The sequence below is a fragment of the Microplitis demolitor genome, chromosome 2 (assembly GCF_026212275.2).
Source record: "Microplitis demolitor isolate Queensland-Clemson2020A chromosome 2, iyMicDemo2.1a, whole genome shotgun sequence".
NCBI lineage: Eukaryota > Metazoa > Arthropoda > Insecta > Hymenoptera > Braconidae > Microplitis > Microplitis demolitor.
In genome coordinates, this window is record NC_068546.1 from 17289324 (window position 1) to 17308550 (window position 19227).

Below are 19227 nucleotides of genomic sequence, written 5' to 3' on the forward strand. Positions count from 1 at the left end.
TGCAGTTAATTTTACGTCAAATTCTCGACGTAGCTTTCTGTCAATTTACAGTCAAAATAACTATTTGGTTCGGGGCGTAGGGGGGTATATAAACTCTTTTCTTGTTAGCATACACGACTGCTTAAGGTAGTACTATCGGTTTAAAAATTGCCATTCAGAATTTAATGAAACTTGGCATATTGGCACATTATTATAAGATAATGAATCAGTTCAATTTTGAAAGGTCTACAGTGAACTGAAAAAAAAATATTAATGTTAAAAAATGTTTGTCTTTACTATTGATCCTTTTAGGAAATCACATAGTTTATTTAATTTCATATAATATGACGTTCAGATTTCAATGAAAGTGGTATTAACGGAAAGAAAAAAATGCTTAGAATATTTTGGTCAAGCAGAATCTGAGCTTCAGAGCGTGTGAGAAGAGTTATTAGTAAATAATTAAGAAAAATGTGGTATGTTACTTACATGTGGTAAGGCCGCCAAAAAGGTCATGACGCGCGCGAAATTTAAAATTCACCGAATGCGGTATGTAAGGTATCACTGTCATAAACATTTTTGAGTATAAAACATACGACATATTTTTTATTAATATAGTTACATTATTGAATAAAGCAATATGTTACAAAATGTATAATGTCACGTAAATGAACTTTAATATTAAAGATTTTTTAAATATTTTTTTCTTAAGTTTCAAAATAATTAAAAATTTTTTTTAAAATTATTGACGTTAGTTGTAGAGTTAAGCGACGTATACTTACCATGTTTCTCATTTAATTTATTTGCTAATGCTACTTGTTTCAGATTTTTTTATACTTTCTTTCTGTAACTCTCTTTCCTTTCCAATGAAATATTTTTTTTTTTATGATTTATTAATTTTAAATCAAACATTTTAGTAAACAAATATGTAAAGGCAATAACTTGTATAATAGATGTTTGCACAATCGATTTTGCGCATGATCTCATATTTTGAGTGAAACAGAGTTACTGTAAGCATACTTCTATCTCATTTGCTTTTACGCGGCGTTACCAAATATAAATACTACGGAAGTCAAATTAGACGAAGCACATATTTGACACTTGTGTGGTATCGATAGTACTACCTTAACTCCTTTACCCCCACTTTTAAATCAAAGAGGCAAGTTCACGTTCACAGTAGTGTGACTATCGTAGTTTATATGAAAAAAGCAATAAGTGTAATGGCAACACTTCTAAAAAATACCACTAGGTCTTCGCCGTCAAATCTTATACAAATGTAATTTTATATTTTATTCATTCTGAATCCAGGTATATTTGTAGTAATTCTTTTATTATTATTTTATTTCATAATGACTGTTTTAAATCAATTATTCATCTAATAAATGTATACGAAGCGTGATTAATTTAATATAGCCACAATTCAAATAATTATTTATTAAATAGTTTTTACTAGTCATGTGTTTATTTATTAATCAGTTAATTGATCAATAATTTATAAGATTAATCATGTGTTAAATCTTTAAGCTCAATTCTATAATTTACTTTAGAGGGTTTGATACGAGTTAAGCGCCTAGTTGGCAATGGAAATGAATGAAAGGAATCAAAGGTACAAAGTGAAAACATGGACATCAGATATTGTTATTGTTTGGATGCTAATTATTTGCTGACAAGGCCGACCACCGATGAATCGTAGTGATCGGTGGGCCAGGTTAATAACATCCAAGATTTATATCTAAGTGATGAGCGAGACTCGGCACCATCTTCGCTCCGTTTCGGATTTATACGCGGCTGATGAAATAGAAGTATTGCTTCTAGAGGAAATACGTGACTTAGAACCACCACCATCAGCTTATTCACGACCTGAGGATATACAAGACTTCGAAATTGGTATTAATTTAGTGATGCATTATCGAGAGATATTTAGTGATGCATTATCTGTCTTAATTGAAACAAAAAAATATCATTTGGTTACTGAGGTAAAAAAATTATTTGTTAATTTTTAAATGGATATAGCAGGAAGTAGGACAGGGGGAGCGATCAGCTCCCAATCATCTGAGTTGGATTCACCTGGAGTCCACTCAACTGTTCATTCGTGGGACTCCCATGCTAACTACCATGGCCCTTACGGAATACATGGACATGGATCTTCCTCAAATGCACTGCCATGGCTTGGCTCTAACCATTTGGTTCTTTACTGCGATATACAGGGTCATCTTAAGACGTCCACAGGTGTCATCAGGCTCTTACTACTCGTACGTTTTTGCTTCAAATCTTTTATTTTATTCGTTTAATGATATATTTAATTTTCATTCAAATTTATATAAATCAAGTATATGATGAACGAATCTACTATACTAAGGCTTGAAAAAGTTTGTTAAGTATAAGTCAAATTATCGCTAATTAAAGCTAACTAAAAAAAAAGAAAATTAATAATTTTATTTTGAATACAAAATCGATTCTATTCAGATAGCTTTAATTGGCATTTTAATAATGATAATTACGACTTATCATAGGGTTTTAGAAATCTTGAGGAATCAGCTTTTAAGATCTATGCATGAATTTAAAAACGATTCAGTAGCTTACGAGTGATTGAAGTTTTAATAAAAAAAAAAAAAACAATTTAACTTGTGAATCAAATGTGAAATTAAAATTAAAATTGCGATCTCTTAGATTTAAGCAAGAGAGACCATCTTTTGGGAAGATATTTTTCTCGGCAATTACTAACGTTTTAGAGAGTAAGAGCAAAAAGAAAATTTGTTTTTGAATCACCCTAATACATATATTAGATTTTGCCAAATAAAATCGATATTTTTTTTCGTTCCTATACGAAAATTACGTTGAATGTAACATAAAAAATCTGGGCGTCGGTTGACCCTGCGGGCCAGCCCCAAAACTTCCCGCTGTTTTCGACCTCAAAGAGCTCGAAAACATTAGTGTAGATATATTTTCGAGCTCGAAAATGCTATCACATGCCATTGTTTTTTTACGATCTTTTCAAGCTCTAACAAGTTACCTGTTATGCTGAAGTTTGAAAATTTAAGAATCGAAAATCATCAATGAAGCGGTTTTTAAAATTTAGTTCCTGATTATGTTCAGTAAAATAAGTGTATTGAGGCAGAAATCAATGTCAGGGATCATAATCAAGATTAAAATAAGTTTTGACTCATGTAAGAAACAATAAAATATGAAATATCCGATAAAAATATTAAAAACTAAGTTTTATCGATTTTTTTGTTGATAATATGATTTAAACTAAAAACCAAGTTCGTTGACATTATATGATCAAAAGAAACCATAAAAAAGATGAGTTAGTATGATGTCAGGGACATTTTAGTACGTTATATTATGATTTATCCGGAAAAAATAACATAAAATGTTATTTTTTTAACATTGCAACGCCGATATGTTTTGAACTAATCAATCGATTTTGATAGTTGACGTGGCAATCGGCGCGTTTTATTGAATTCGAGAGCTGATTAAAATTTGAAATCGATCGCGTCAGTCGTTTCGAAAATATCTAGAAAAAACCGTTTTTCACCATTTCTTTCTCCCGCGATAACTCTCGAACGAATTATCTGATTTTGATGTTTGAGGTGGAAATCGACGCGTTTTATTGAATACTAGAGCTGATTAAATTTTGAAGTCGATCGTATAAGTCGTTTTTGAGAAATCATTAAAAAACTAAAAAAAAAATTTTTTATGTATTTACACACACACACACACACACACACTCGGACATCATTCTGAAAATAGTCAGAATAGCTTCCTAGGACCTCAAAACGTCGACATCTAATGAAAACTCGATTTTCGAAAATCGGGGTGAAAACAATAACTTCCCGAAATTTTTGAAAATCGTCGATTTTCTTAGCGGGAAGTTAAAAACAAGAAATTTACGACAAATTTGATTTTAAGCTTAAATAATTTCTGAACGGTTAATCTATCAAAAAATTAGAAGAAAACCTTTTTTTGTAGAGTATTTAATTCTCTACAAAAATATGATATGGTCGTTTTAATATAAATATTTATTGATCCATTAACGAGTTAAAAAATTTCAAAATTAAAGAAAAATTTTTTCCCATATTATTTAAATGGCAAATCTTGTATGCATTGTTACCCATATATAAATGACTATTAATAAAAAAGTCTATCATTGTTGTTTCTAAAACTGGTCAAAAATGGTCAGAACATGACTTTTCTTAAGAAATTGACATTTTAATGCAAATAACTAAAGAGCATTGCCGAATTTCGAAAACTGGGAAAATGAGAATTTCTCGGAAATCAAATGGTCTACGAAAAAAGTAGTAAATAGAAATTGCAATAGAGGAGTACTTAATAATAACAAGGGTTATTAGATGTTTTCGGCTGAGTTTTTTTCAAAAACAAAATCTCTAAGTACAAGCTACGGACTGCATATAGACGCAATACTGTCTAATCTACCGAAGTGCGTTTTAATTGTTTATTCGTTTGTTTAAGATGATATCCGTTCATTTTAGAAAAAAACTCGGTCAAAATTCCTGATTACTGTCTTAGTTCAACAAAGATAATGTCGTTTGCCCACTTGGGTGCACGAGAGAAAAGTAAGAGCCCCTGTTAAGAATCCACGAATGCGGGAATTTTTTTTCGCTTCAACTGATGTCGAGCTCAGTTAGAGAATTTAATCAGCTTTAATTTCCTTTTCCTTTGAAGCTCTACAACAATTTATTTCTGAGATATCAGGCTTCAAATGAAAAAGGATAATTTTTACTTTTATAATCAATATCTCAGCAGTCAATGATTGTACAATGAATTTAAAAGCAGATTTAAAAATTTGAATAAATCTTTTACAGTATTCCTTTACGACTTGTTGGAAATTTTTATTTGACCCTCAACATTGATTTGCAAACAGTTACTCAAAACTAACTTTTTGTGGTTTTTAAGAAATCAATTGCTTTTTTATAAACATTAATGAAAATACTAATGTTGCTAAGTTTTTTTACAGCTCGATGTATCCCTGTTTAAAAAATCGCATGAAATACAATAGATTCTCGTAAATTCCCATGAAGATTTTATGGGAATGAATGATTTCTATGAGAAGTGCTTTTGTTAAATATAAGCCTTACACATACATCTACTACAATCTATCAGATTTTTTAAGCAGGGATCTCTTATAGCCCTATAAATTTTCAAATCGATCGATCGAACTTTTTTTCAGACTGATTGATCAGAGCTTTATACACTAACGCAAAAAATCAAAGGAACAGAATAATTTTAGAAATTTTTTAGTGATTTTTGCAAGGCTGTAACTTTGTGAAAAATAATCGTATCGAGATTTAAAAAAAAAAGCGTTTCATAGCTTTTGATCTCTAGTTTCGGCGCATTTTTATCAAAATTTTTTTAGAGCTATGGCTATTGCGCAAACATGAGAAATACCGCAGGACAAAAAATTTCCAATTTTTTTTTTTTTTTTTTTTTCAAAGAGCGCACGGGTCGTAGAAATTTCCTTTCAGATCAACTAATGCATGACTCGGTTATCAACTTTATTCAGCTTCAATTTGATTTTTTTTTTAACCTTGTAGGACAATTTCCCGTAAAGATATCAGCCTAAAAACGAAAAAGGATCCTTTGTGCTTTGATCATCGATATTTCAGCTACCAATAATCGCACGGTAAATTGGAGGCTGGCGTTAAAAACTTAAATAAATTCCCTACGAGACCCGTTCATCATTTTTTGGTAAAAATTTGTTTTTCTATTTTTTACATCCATTAAAAGTAAGTACAAAAAAAAGCCTTTTTCTGGTTTTTTAGTAAATCATCGCTACTCTGTAGATATCAATGAAAAGACTAATGTTGCCAGGTACTTTTTTAGTTTCATAATATCAATATTAAGGGCCCAAACTTGCTCAATAATTTTTTTTGGTTATCAGGAATAATATTTTAACAGTATCGAAACAAAAAAAAATAGTCGATTTTTTTGGCCCAGTAGAAAAATTTTGTCTCGACCTATTTCTTATGATTCCGCAAAAACCGTGGCTTGAAAAATTATTTGGCTGAAAGATTTTCAAACTAGAGACTTCAAGCTTCAATTTGCTTTGTTTATTTTTTCGAAACGATCATTTTTCACATAAATACAGCCTTCCAAAAATCACTAAAAAATTTATAAAATTTTGTTGTTCCTTTAATTTTTTGAATAAGTATAAGATTTTAAATTTAATCCCATATATCGGGCTGGATCAGACATAAACAGGCATGGACAGGTATGATCAGGCCTAAGCGTATTTAACACTTCAGAGATGAACAGACATGGACAGACATGAACAGGTATAGTCAGGCCGAAGCGTATTTAACGCTTCAGACATGAACAGGTATGATCAGGCCTGATCATACATGCACAGGCATGGTCAGGTTTGATCATTTTTTCCCGGGCTGATATAAAAAGCATCAATTAGTCAACTTTTTGTTGAAAATCATCCTTCTAATTGAAGATTAATCTGTTTTTATTAATATTCTCGTATCAATAGACGATAGAGATAGAAATTCAGATATCCCGAACTCTATAGAAATTAATTATGTAGAAACCCAGACCTTTGTATTAATTTTTTACAAAAAAATCCATATATCCGAGTTCCTATATTATAATCCCGGTATACTACAATTTTGTATGTGGATTTCCCGCCTGAAAATTTAGAAACCCATAGCTCCCTACATGGATTCTTAAATAAATTTATACACTTTTATATCAATTCTTAAGTTTTCTTGAATTCATACTTTCCTATAGGGACATCAATGGGTTCTCATGCTATCCTTAATTGATTTTTTTGATAGGGTACCTATATACTACCCAGTTAATTTATCTAAATCATTAAATTATTATTTAAAAAAAAAATGTATTTAAAAATTGTTATGTTTTTCATATGGATGTTTATTTCCATGGATTTTTTTTCTGGTTACCCGGGAAAAAATTATCAGGCATGAATCTTCAGGCCTGATCAGCCATGAAAAATAAACATGCCTGACCAGGCCTGGACAGGCATGTTCAGCTCTGATCAGGTATGTTCATATCTGTTCATGCCCATCCGGGTAAAAAAGTTATAGATCAAAAATGGACCTATATAATTATACATAATTATTTAGAACTTTATACAATTATATTTAATTATTTCTATAAAAATAAAAAAAAAATTCGGGCGTGTGCAGGATTTAAACCGTGGACCTCACGCTCAAAAGTTTAACCCGCTACCCATTGACCTAAGAGATTGACTTGAAAAGTAAGTTTCGTACGAACTTCAGTTAATAAAAATCTTATACGTGATAGATTCTTGGTCAACAAAATTGTATATCTAATTTACTAATAATTGATTTATAGTTAAATGAAAATATATATTTTATATATAATTATAACTACGTTAGCTGTATATAATTATAACAAAGTTAGTTATATTTAATTATAACTATGATTTTAAATTTATTCCCATATATCAGACTGGATCAGACAATAACAGGCATGGACAGACATGAACAGGCATGGGCAGATATGATCAGGCCTGATCATGTTTAATATCAGAGCTGATTCTACATGAGCAGGTCTAATTTCAGAATTGATCATACATGAACAGACATGGTCAGGTCTGATCATACATGAACAGACATGGTCAGGTCTGATCATTTTTTCCCGACTATGTTTATTATATGTAAGTTTATTTTGCTCAATTTATTATAGAGATGTTTATTTTCAGTGTTTCTTTGTTATTTGTTAATGTTTTAATGAGTTTTATATTTATAGATATATTAGTTCATATATATTTATTAGTTCATTTATTTTTTAAACGTTCTATTTTTTAGTTTGTATTTTGAATTATGGGTATATTTTATTATTTATTCATTTAACTATATTAAAATTTATTTGGTATATTTATTTTCATTTATTTTTGGATTTTTTAGATTTTTGAATATGTTTTCATACATGTAGAAAAAAGTCTTCAGCTAAATTTTTAGATCTTTATCTCCACCCACTCCGTAGTTGTTATTTTTGCTTACAAAGGGAATAACTTTGACTATAGTTATGATAATCTCACGTTATGGGGGGTCATTTTGTTCAATTTTTAACGCTCTTTCTGAAAAAAAATTCAAAACCAGAAACAGATAATTTTGTAATGCTTCTTCGGCCATTTTTTGCCAAAAAATTAGTTTTTCATTCGATGGAACACTTAATTTTTTTCAAGGAAATTCCCAAAATTCTATGTTGAAAAACAAAATTTTTGAGTCATTACCCACGATGGGCATCCGATAACTTCTAATAAAAAGAATTAAAAAACAATTTTTATTCTGTAATTTTAATACATTTCCTTTCTAAAATCGCGTAATTTCTCCAAATAGTCTCAAAATATTATGTCAAAGTAATATCAGATAAGTACTACCGATAATAACGTAGTAGATTTGAGAGTAATAAATGTGAATAATACGATGTAACGTTTGATATATTCGAATTTTAATTTAAAAAGATACAAGAAATTGCAAAAGAAATACACAGTTCTCAATTTTCAAAGTCCAACTTGTCCCTCAAATATCTCACGTAGTATTTTGAGGTTCGGACTGGTATTTGTTTTTTGACTCGGGTTCTCATGTTTGTGCAATAGCCATAGCTCTAAAAAAATTTTTATAAAAATGCGCCGAAACTAGAGATTAAAAGCTATAAAACGCTTTTTTTTTTTTAAAATCCCGATACGGATATTTTCCATAAAGTTACAGCCTTGCAAAAACCACTAAAAAATTTCTAAAATTATTCTGTTCCTTTAATTTTTTGCGTTAGTATAGAAAAATCAAAGAAACAAGTGTATTCTTCATCAACATTATGTAGTCGTCATGAGATAAAAAAACGATTTTATTTTTTTCTTTCGTCGAAAGATCTTGAAACAAAAGTCATTTAAAAATTGGACTCACTTCGAGCGTACGATGTATAAACTACTATTAACTTAAAAATGTTTCTCTCGTCGTCTCATGAAATTGTATCTAAAGCTTATACATACATTACACTACAACGATATAACTTGCACGCTATGTTGCAGAAGGAATCGTCCTGATTTGTTTAACGTTATTTTTGGATGTTTGCAGAAAAAACTACATTAAATATTATTACGGTAATATATTAACTATAAGCTCTTAACCGATTAGTACGTTCTTTGCGGTAATCGATAGGATTTCTAGAGGCTTAAATTTGATTAAGTTTTGAAACAAAACGATCTAGCAAATTTCGAGTTATGCATCAAAAAACCAAAATAAAATGAGTAATCTGAATTCATACATGTATTCAAGTTTTTTTATTTTTAATTGTAACTAAACTTATTTTCAAATTTTTATTTATTGATTAACTTGAAAATTGGCAAACTTCTAGAAATAGAAGAGATTTGGAAAAATCTAATAATATAATAAATATCATACGTATAGATTTAGGATTTAATACTTAAATCAATGTATAAAAATAAACTAACATGGAAATGAATAGTATACTGCTTTATCACCTATTGAAGCTTTATTAAATTACTTTTAATACCCTTTCTTTGGTTAACCCGTGCGAAAAAAATATATATACGGGCAAATTACATATATGAGACATATATGTTAGAGTTTTTAGTTAAAATACAAACTGCAATATTGTAAAAGATTTAATTTTTTTGTGGTTCTATGCATTAGCAGGAAGAATCAAGTTCAAGTTTTCTTTTGTCAAGTTTTATTAGTTTCACACTGAAAAAAAGTTGGTTTGGCCCAAGAAAATTTTTATCTTCATTCTTTTATTCTTAGGCTGAGTAATTGTATTTTTTTAATTCGTGAGCATTTTCTTCGACTAATATCATAAAAATATTGTATGAAGAATAATCAAATTTTAATTCAAGTTCAATATTCTTGATTAAAGAATATTTATTTTAAACCAATTTTATTTTGTTTCTAACCAAGTAAAAAAAAACTATCAAAACAAGATGCTTTTCTATCTTAGTTGGTGAGTATAGTAAATTATCACAATATATATCAACATCTCAAACCAAGAACTTTTTTTGCGTGGCAAAAGAATATTTACTCTCAGTTTGAGAAAACTACTTTATCGACTCAAGACAACGGTCTGTTGGAATGAAAATATTTTAATTTTGATTTAAGCAAATTATATTCTTAATTTAATAAAATATTTTTTCTTGAATCATGTAAATATTTGCTTAACCGGAGACATAAAATTCTCCCATTTAATACAAATATCTTCTTAAAAGAACATAATTGCTTCCTTTATTAGAGAAATAATATTTTGAATTGATTTTTTTAGTGAACTAACCTATTATAAATATTAAATTTTGTAAAGCAGGATAGTTTATACGTATATTCAGAATATTATAGAACGGTAGTAGAGGGGAAAGGGAATGAATTTTCTCGATTAATTGTTTATGAACAAATCGAGAAAAATTAATAGTTTGCTCATGCTAGTGTGTTCTTTGACTATTTTTATATTTATATCATGGATCGATCGAATAATATTAAACTGAAAATATTGTTATAGACATTGAACAAAAAATTCCCTGAAAGCTTCAGCCCCCAATTTTAATTTTAAGTACTTTCTATTTAATTTGGAAATTTTCCCATTTAAAATACATAGGATTTTTTTTCAATTCTGTATGACTTAGCCGTATTTCAAGTTATCGGGTCGCCATTTGCGTCATTTTGTAGGTAATTTAATACTCTTCAAAGTCGTTTTAGTAATTTTACTCGGACTCTAATTGTTTTGTCTGTTATTGGTTCTCAAAATAATTTTTTTAATAGTAATTTGGGTTTTTAGTTGATATTGACTAAATATCGAAATTCACATTAAAAATACAATTAACGATTTTTTAGTAAATTTGATTTTCTACAAAAAAAGTCCTTTTAGTTGAGTGGCTCAACTTTTACGTTCACGTGGTATAGGGATTTTAGTAATTTTGTAAATAAAACATTTTTAAAAAATCGGCCTATCGGTTGACCCTGCGGGCCAGCCCCAAAACTTCCCGCAGTTTTCGAGCTCCTTGAGCTCGAAAACATTGTTGTGAATACATTTTCGAGCTTGAAAATACTGTTGTATGCTATTGTTTTAGGAAAAAACCGTTTTTTAGCATTCCTTTCTACCACGATATCTTACGAACGAATTAACCGATTGAGATAATTAAGGCGGCAACCGACGCGTTTTATTGAGTTCTAGAGCTGATCAAATTTTGGGATTGATCAGATGAGTCGCTTCAAAGATAATCGTTTTACACCATTTCTTTCTCGATCGATTTCTCTCGCACGAATAAACCGATTGAGATGGTTGAGGCGGCAATCGACGCGTTTTATTGAATTCTTGTCCTGATTAGATTTTGAAATCGATCGATCGAGCCATTTCTGAAAAATTTGAAAAAAACTGAAAAAAAAAATTTTTTTTTTTTGTTTTTCTTCCATATCTTAGAGTCTATTTGATCGATTGGTTTAAAATTTTCAGAAAAGTTGACGGCCAACAAACTCTTTTGATTGCCACCTCAAACATGTTAATCGGTCAGTTCATTAAAAAGATATTAAAAGTTTACATCCACACACACAGACACACACACACACACACACACACACACACACACACACACACACACACACACACACACACACACACACGGACACGGACACGGACACTTGGACACGGACACGGACACGGACACTTGGACATCCTTCTGAAAATAGTTAGAATAGCTTCCTAGGACCTCAAAACGTCGACATCTGATGAAAACTAGATTTTCGAAAATCGGGGTGAGACCAATAACTTCCCGAATTTTCGAAAATTAAGAATTTTCTTAGTGGGAAGTTAAAAATTCAATCAAATGCCATTTAATTTCAGTTTTAAATTAGTAAATAATTTTTTTTTCATCAATTTAATCCATTCATGAAAATCAGAAAGGTTAAAATTGATGAGGTTCGGAAAAATTTTTAACAAATATTTTATTTACAAAATTACTAAAATTCCTATATCACGTGAACGAAGAACTTGAGTCACTTAACTAAAAGGACCTTATTTTGTAGAAAATCAAATTTCCTACAAAATCGTTACCTGCATTTTTACTGTAAATTTCCTTGTAAAGTCAATATCAACTAAAAACCCAAATTATTATTAAAAAAATCATTTTCAGAACCAATAACAGACGAAACAATTAGAGTCCGGGTAAATTATTAAGGAGACGTTTGAAGACTATTAACCCTTTAGAGTCTGATCTTGAAACCCCACTCTTCGGTCTGGTGGAGCCCGATAGAATTAGAAAGAGCGCGAAGCAAATGTAACAGGGCCGTATTATAAGAGAAAAAATTTCACCTGGGCGGGAAATAAAAAATAATTTTATTTTCAATTTTTAATTTATTAAATAATAAATATCAAAGGACTTAAATTCAAAGTAAGAATAATATTTAGTTTCATTATAAATATAGTTAACTAATATTGCTATTACATAGCAATGTATGAAATTTTTTAAATTTTATTAACCTTATTTTCGGAAACTGTTTCCTCACGTCAACAATACTAACTGCAGCACTGTTGATGAACGCAGCGCGGGATTCAAACGAGTGGAAGGGTACTCACAGGCACTCTACTACTCTCACATGTCACTCATACATGCTCACGGGACTTTACGATTCGCGCTCTCCCCACTAGCCTCACACGTAGACATTTCAAGATCCTCTGACTCTAAAGAGTATTAAATTACCTACAAAATGGCGTAAACGGCGACCCGATAACTTAAAATGCGGCTGAGTTATAAAGAATTGAAAAAAAAAATCCTAACTTTTCTATATATTTCAAATGGGAAAACTTCAAATTCAAACATGGAGTACTTAAAACTAAAATTGAGGGCTGAAACTTGCAGGGGATTTTTTCTTTCAATGACTATAACATTATTTTCAAGTGGAAGTGGAAAATAAAATAGTCGTTTAAAACAAATCACCTTACTGTTTATGCATGATCAGGCCTGATATATTAGTTCATGTCTGACTGACCATGAACAGACATGATCATGTCTGATGTTATATATTGATTCAAACATAATCATCCATGCCTGTTCATGTCTGACCAAGCCTGATTTGTTGGATTATATTTAAAAAACTTGATTGGCGATAATTATAGATGAATTTACCCTGCAGTAGGTTTTCAATGATGGCCAAAATAATTTTATAAATCGAACAATAAAATATACCGTTTATTGGAGATTTACAAATTTAATAAATGATATAAATGTACACCCAAAACATTCAACAATTTTTTCTTAATGTACTTGGTCGTTTACATAGATAATTACCCACTACAAACTTCATATAATACTCTGTTTTATAATTTTTATGATAATCAACTTACATTATAGAATATTTAGATGCTCTAATAGATTGTACATTTACAACTTTCAATGAAGTAAAAATAAGAAATTGATTTTGTTTTAGGCCCGGAAAGAATAATTAGACCTAATCTGATCTTTATAGACCCGAGTCTCTTAGGCTTATAATTGACAAAATAAATGACTGGGTGAATTCAGGTCTGGTCAGACATGAATGGGCATGAGCCTTAAGACCTGATTAGACATGAAAAATGGCAGGGTATGAACTGACCTGATCAAGTCTGATCATGTCTGGTCATTTTTCATAAATGATCAAATCATTTTTTCTTGGGAACCTTTAAAAATTCAGAATTTTTTAAATTTGATTTTCTTATTTTGAAAATGATAGTGCTTAGATATTCTAGCAATCAAATATATTTTATTTATGATTCACATGATAATCAAATTAATTGTCAATTTCATGTTTAACTGATAATAAATTGACAATATTTATGAAAATAATTTTTTTAGATAACATCAGTAGCATGCCTAGCAACACTCTGTAGCTCAGGTACTGCCAATGTCAGCCTCTTTATGTTGCCTCTTGTCGGACGATTGAGATTTATTATCTTCGTAGCAGTTTTTTGCTTACTGGTCACAACAGTACTCCTCTTCCTTGATATCTCACATATTATATGTATGTTTCCCTTCAATTGGGCTAAGTTGGTAAGCATTAAAAAAATGAATCAATCATTTGATATTTAAGTGATTATAAAGTAGATACCTAATCAATAAATTTAATACTTAGTTAATTTAATAACTTTATGTAAAAAATAAATTTCCTCATTTATTAAAAAAAGTAGTGACTTATGAATTGGCACTCACAATTCAAATGTCGCATATTGATTGCAAATTTGTTTTATTTTAAACTATTTATGAACTAACTTTTCTGTTACCAGTAATTAATAATAATAATAATAATAATAATAATAATAATAATAATAATAATAATAATAATAATAATAATAATAATAATAATAATAATAATAATAATAATAATAATAATAATAATAATAATAATAATAATAATAATAATAATAATAATAATAATAATAATAATAATAATAATAATAATAATAATAATAATAATAATAATAATAATAATAATAATAATAATAATAATAATAATAATAATAATAATAATAATAATAATAATAATAATAATAATAATAATAATAATAATAATAATAATAATAATAATAATAATAATAATAATAATAATAATAATAATAATAATAATAATAATAATAATAATAATAATAATAATAATAATAATAATAATAATAATAATAATAATAATAATAATAATAATAATAATAATAATAATAATAATAATAATAATAATAATAATAATAATAATAATAATAATAATAATAATAATAATAATAATAATAATAATAATAATAATAATAATAATAATAATAATAATAATAATAATAATAATAATAATAATAATAATAATAATAATAATAATAATAATAATAATAATAATAATAATAATAATAATAATAATAATAATAATAATAATAATAATAATAATAATAATAATAATAATAATAATAATAATAATAATAATAATAATAATAATAATAATAATAATAATAATAATAATAATAATAATAATAATAATAATAATAATAATAATAATAATAATAATAATAATAATAATAATAATAATAATAATAATAATAATAATAATAATAATAATAATAATAATAATAATAATAATAATAATAATAATAATAATAATAATAATAATAATAATAATAATAATAATAATAATAATAATAATAATAATAATAATAATAATAATAATAATAATAATAATAATAATAATAATAATAATAATAATAATAATAATAATAATAATAATAATAATAATAATAATAATAATAATAATAATAATAATAATAATAATAATAATAATAATAATAATAATAATAATAATAATAATAATAATAATAATAATAATAATAATAATAATAATAATAATAATAATAATAATAATAATAATAATAATAATAATAATAATAATAATAATAATAATAATAATAATAATAATAATAATAATAATAATAATAATAATAATAATAATAATAATAATAATAATAATAATAATAATAATAATAATAATAATAATAATAATAATAATAATAATAATAATAATAATAATAATAATAATAATAATAATAATAATAATAATAATAATAATAATAATAATAATAATAATAATAATAATAATAATAATAATAATAATAATAATAATAATAATAATAATAATAATAATAATAATAATAATAATAATAATAATAATAATAATAATAATAATAATAATAATAATAATAATAATAATAATAATAATAATAATAATATGTCGATTATAAAGTAGATTATTTCATGTTATTTATTCTCTTTGTTCAATTTAAATTATTTTTATTTATAATTGAATTATTTTTACTAGTTAAGTCAACGAAAATGCATAATAAAATGTATTATCAGAATAAATCAATCATAAGATCTTATTTGATGTCCTTCATGTTATTTATTAAAAACAATTCTTTTTATTTGCATTAAATTTAATTATAAATTCAGCAAACTTTCCCAAAAAAACGAAGGTTCTCATTCAATTTAGAAAAATTATTTTTATCTCTATACCAATTTTCATAAGAATCAGTTGAATGTTTCAAAAGACATGAAACTTTTCTTTAAAATAAGAGACGTACATCCAAATAATCTCATATATATACCATTACAGAACACTAAACAAATATTTAAGTGAAAATTAACTTTGTTTATTCTAGAATTTTTGGTTATTCACCAGTATTGGAGTATCGTATATTATAGGATGTGGTTTACTAGGTTTGTCGATATGGGAATATCATTCAAGTGGTTGGGTACCTCGTCGCACTCGTTCTCAACTCACAGCAGCTGCTGGATTAGCTCTATCATGTGGATTCATTGCTTTTACTCTTTCGTGGCTACACGGGCGTATGGGCATCAATTGTAAACCTTCATCTTCACACGATAATTCTCAAAGTCAACTTTATAAACCTGTTGAATCCTCTTCTTCAGGCGTAAGTTTTCAACTACTTTGAAATAAAAATAAAGTTGTCATACTCATTGTCTTAATGAACTAAATAATATTCATATGACTTCATTGCAGCTAATTTCAAAAGAAAAATGTTCAAAACAACCACCAGCGTGGATCGTTAAAAATCAGCGCTCTAAAAGAAATGCTGACAGTGAATCGAACGTAACAAGTAAAGGCAATGGCAATTTCGATGAATATAAACGCGGTATAAGTAGAAAAGATCATTGGGCATCAGCAAGACAACATTTTTTGCCTCAAGATGATGATGAAATTCAAATTCAATCTCAAAGTCAAACTCGAACAATACAACGAGACGAGAGTGATCTTGAACGTAAGCGTAGACGAAGACGAGACGGTAGTGGTTCAAGTGGTCATAATAGTGAAAATAAACCACGAAGAGTACCGCAGAAATTACCTCTGCAAACAATTGAGAGACCACAACCACGTAAAAATAATGTAAAAACTTCTGGAAAGACATCGAAAACCAGTACTAATAGTGATCTTCAGAGTTATGTTGCCGCGACCGTGAAAGCGTGGGAGCTTGAAGCTGCTAAGGGTTCAGAGCAGGCTAAATCAATGAAAATTTCATTACTCGAAGCTTCCATGTGGTCAGAACAATGGCAGCAACCACCTGATAATGTTCAACCTTGCTCTAGTAAAGCTATTGACCCTTATTCATTTGCTTAGTACTCATGGAAGTGAATCTAATTAAATGTCGAATTAACTGCCAAATATATATATACATATATATTTGTGAGTTGACTGTATCGAAATTTTTAACTTCTTGCTATAAAAATTTTCAAAAACTAAAGTTATTGGTTTCAATACATGTCAACGTTTTCAGTTCTAAGTAATCGTATCTGACCATTTTCTAGTAAACGTGAAAATGTATGAATGTAAGCAAAATTTTATCGTACAATATTTTTTGGGTGAATCAATAAATGTAAATGGTTTTGGTGGTGATCCAAAGAGTTTATCAGGATTTAAATTCTATTAAAGTTTTGAGATCAATGAGACAGATATTAGCAAATCACATTTTTTTGCAGCTTCCTTTTTTTAAGAGGTATCGGAATATCTCGATTGATCTAAAAGTATTGCTCAATATTAGTGACATCGGATTTTTTTGATTGCCGTGAAAATCATTTCAATCGGTTAATTCATTTATTAGACTATAATATTTATCATAACAAAAACTTAGTTAAAACTTGGTTTAATTAAACAATTTTCATTAATTATTATAAAAAACAATTAATTCCTTATAAAAACGTTCAAATACGCTATGAACTTAAGTCAACTGTTCAAATGTACAGGTATTTAAAGTTGTATTTATATAAGATAGATTAATAAATTATTAATCATACGAAAACATTTTGAGTGAGTATTCTGTTCAGAATTTTATTGTCTGTCATGAGAGGCTTGAGGAGGTTCGACCGAATCTAATGCAAAAAGGATTTTCCAACTCTACGATTTAAAACTTAGTATATATTTAAATGAGTACTTTATCGACGTATTCTCGAAATTTGAAAACGATCTACCGCCTAAATTCTTAGAAAAAAAGTTTAAAAAATGTCATTTTTTAAGTTTTTACACACAGACTCTTATGGCTGACAAGCTTCCGCCATGACTCATTCTACTTTTTTTTCATTATTCATTCAAGTTTAAGAAATAAAAATCCACATATCATAAACTCAGATATTTGCAGAATATGATAACATTTAAAAAATTTTGTACTACCATTGTAATTGTATAAATAATTGAAGTTAAACTTTATTTTTTAATTATGTCCATCGGCAGAAATACGTATTATTGAGAGTTTGCGAACGTCATAGAAGCAGCTGAGAGAGAAAAATAAAGATATAACTACATTAAAAAAAGAGACGAGATTAGAAATAAATTTTTCCCACTTTAATTTACATATTGATGCTTGAAAAGTTAGAACGTGCTATTGCCACATCTTTTTATAAAACCAGATGAGTCGAAAATAACGAAGTCATTTTATTCCTTTCTTTTATCAAATAAGTAATAATTATTTATTTATAAATTTGTTATGTTATTATAAATTAAAATAATAAATTTTTATAATTATTCGGAGAATTTAGTAAACAAAAAAATTCAAACACTAATTTGACTCACTTGAACCTCTTTAGAGAAAATGATCACAAATACCCAATTTCCTGACTCACAGGTGTTGGGAGTTTAATTTCACCTAAATATAAACTTTTTTTATACCCACCGATTGAAACATTAATTTTAAAGAAACACAAAAATATTAAAAAATATATATACATAAAATAAATAAAAATTTATTAACACTAATAGATAAATGTACTAAGAGATAAGCATCCCTGATTAGACAATACGATTTGTAACGATTAAAAATTAAATTATCATTAATCGTCTTTAATACTCATAATCGTCATGATTTTTCACATCTAATCGTCAAAAGATTATTCATTATTTTACGATTAAAAACGATTCATGGCGGTTAAAATTTCTAATCATCATGAATCGTTTTTAATCTTCATGCGGGACCAGAAATTGTAATATTATTTTACGATAAAAGGCGATTCATGACGATTAAAATTTTCTCATCGTTTTTAATCGTAAAATAATATCATAATTTCTGGTCCCGATTAAGGTTAAAAACGAACCATGACGATTTAAAACAATCACAAATTTAATCGTTTTTAATCCTCTTTAATCATCAATTGACGATTTAAAATGATTGAAACATTTTTAATCATCATTAATCGTACTTTCTAATCAGGGATAGTAAATTGAACTCAGGTTG

General features: G+C 27.4%; 1 protein-coding gene and 1 long non-coding RNA gene across 4 annotated transcripts in view; one reads left to right on the forward strand and one right to left on the reverse strand.

Annotated features, from left to right (window-relative positions):
* The window catches only part of LOC128667375 (uncharacterized), a 33762-nt gene extending 14982 nt beyond the window's left edge, over positions 1 to 18780 (reverse strand). Inside the window, exon 1 of the long non-coding RNA XR_008403347.1 lies at positions 18570 to 18780. This is a non-coding gene — a long non-coding RNA (uncharacterized LOC128667375). The remainder of the gene's footprint in view (positions 1 to 18569) is intronic.
* LOC103571473 (uncharacterized) lies at positions 970 to 17399 on the forward strand. Of its 3 annotated transcripts, none has more exons than XM_008549642.3 (6): positions 970 to 1284; positions 1524 to 1863; positions 1993 to 2228; positions 13817 to 14011; positions 16147 to 16419; positions 16509 to 17399. In XM_008549642.3, exons 2-6 carry the CDS (start codon positions 1716 to 1718, stop codon positions 17121 to 17123), a joined length of 1467 nt encoding a protein of 488 aa, XP_008547864.1. In that variant the 5' UTR covers positions 970 to 1284; positions 1524 to 1715; the 3' UTR covers positions 17124 to 17399. The 3 variants fall into 3 exon arrangements, with proteins under 3 accessions (XP_008547864.1, XP_008547863.1, XP_053593063.1); XM_008549641.3 differs by having other exon boundaries at positions 973 to 1284; positions 1990 to 2228; XM_053737088.1 differs by having other exon boundaries at positions 973 to 1252; positions 1990 to 2228.
* Positions 18781 to 19227: the final 447 nt, after the last annotated feature.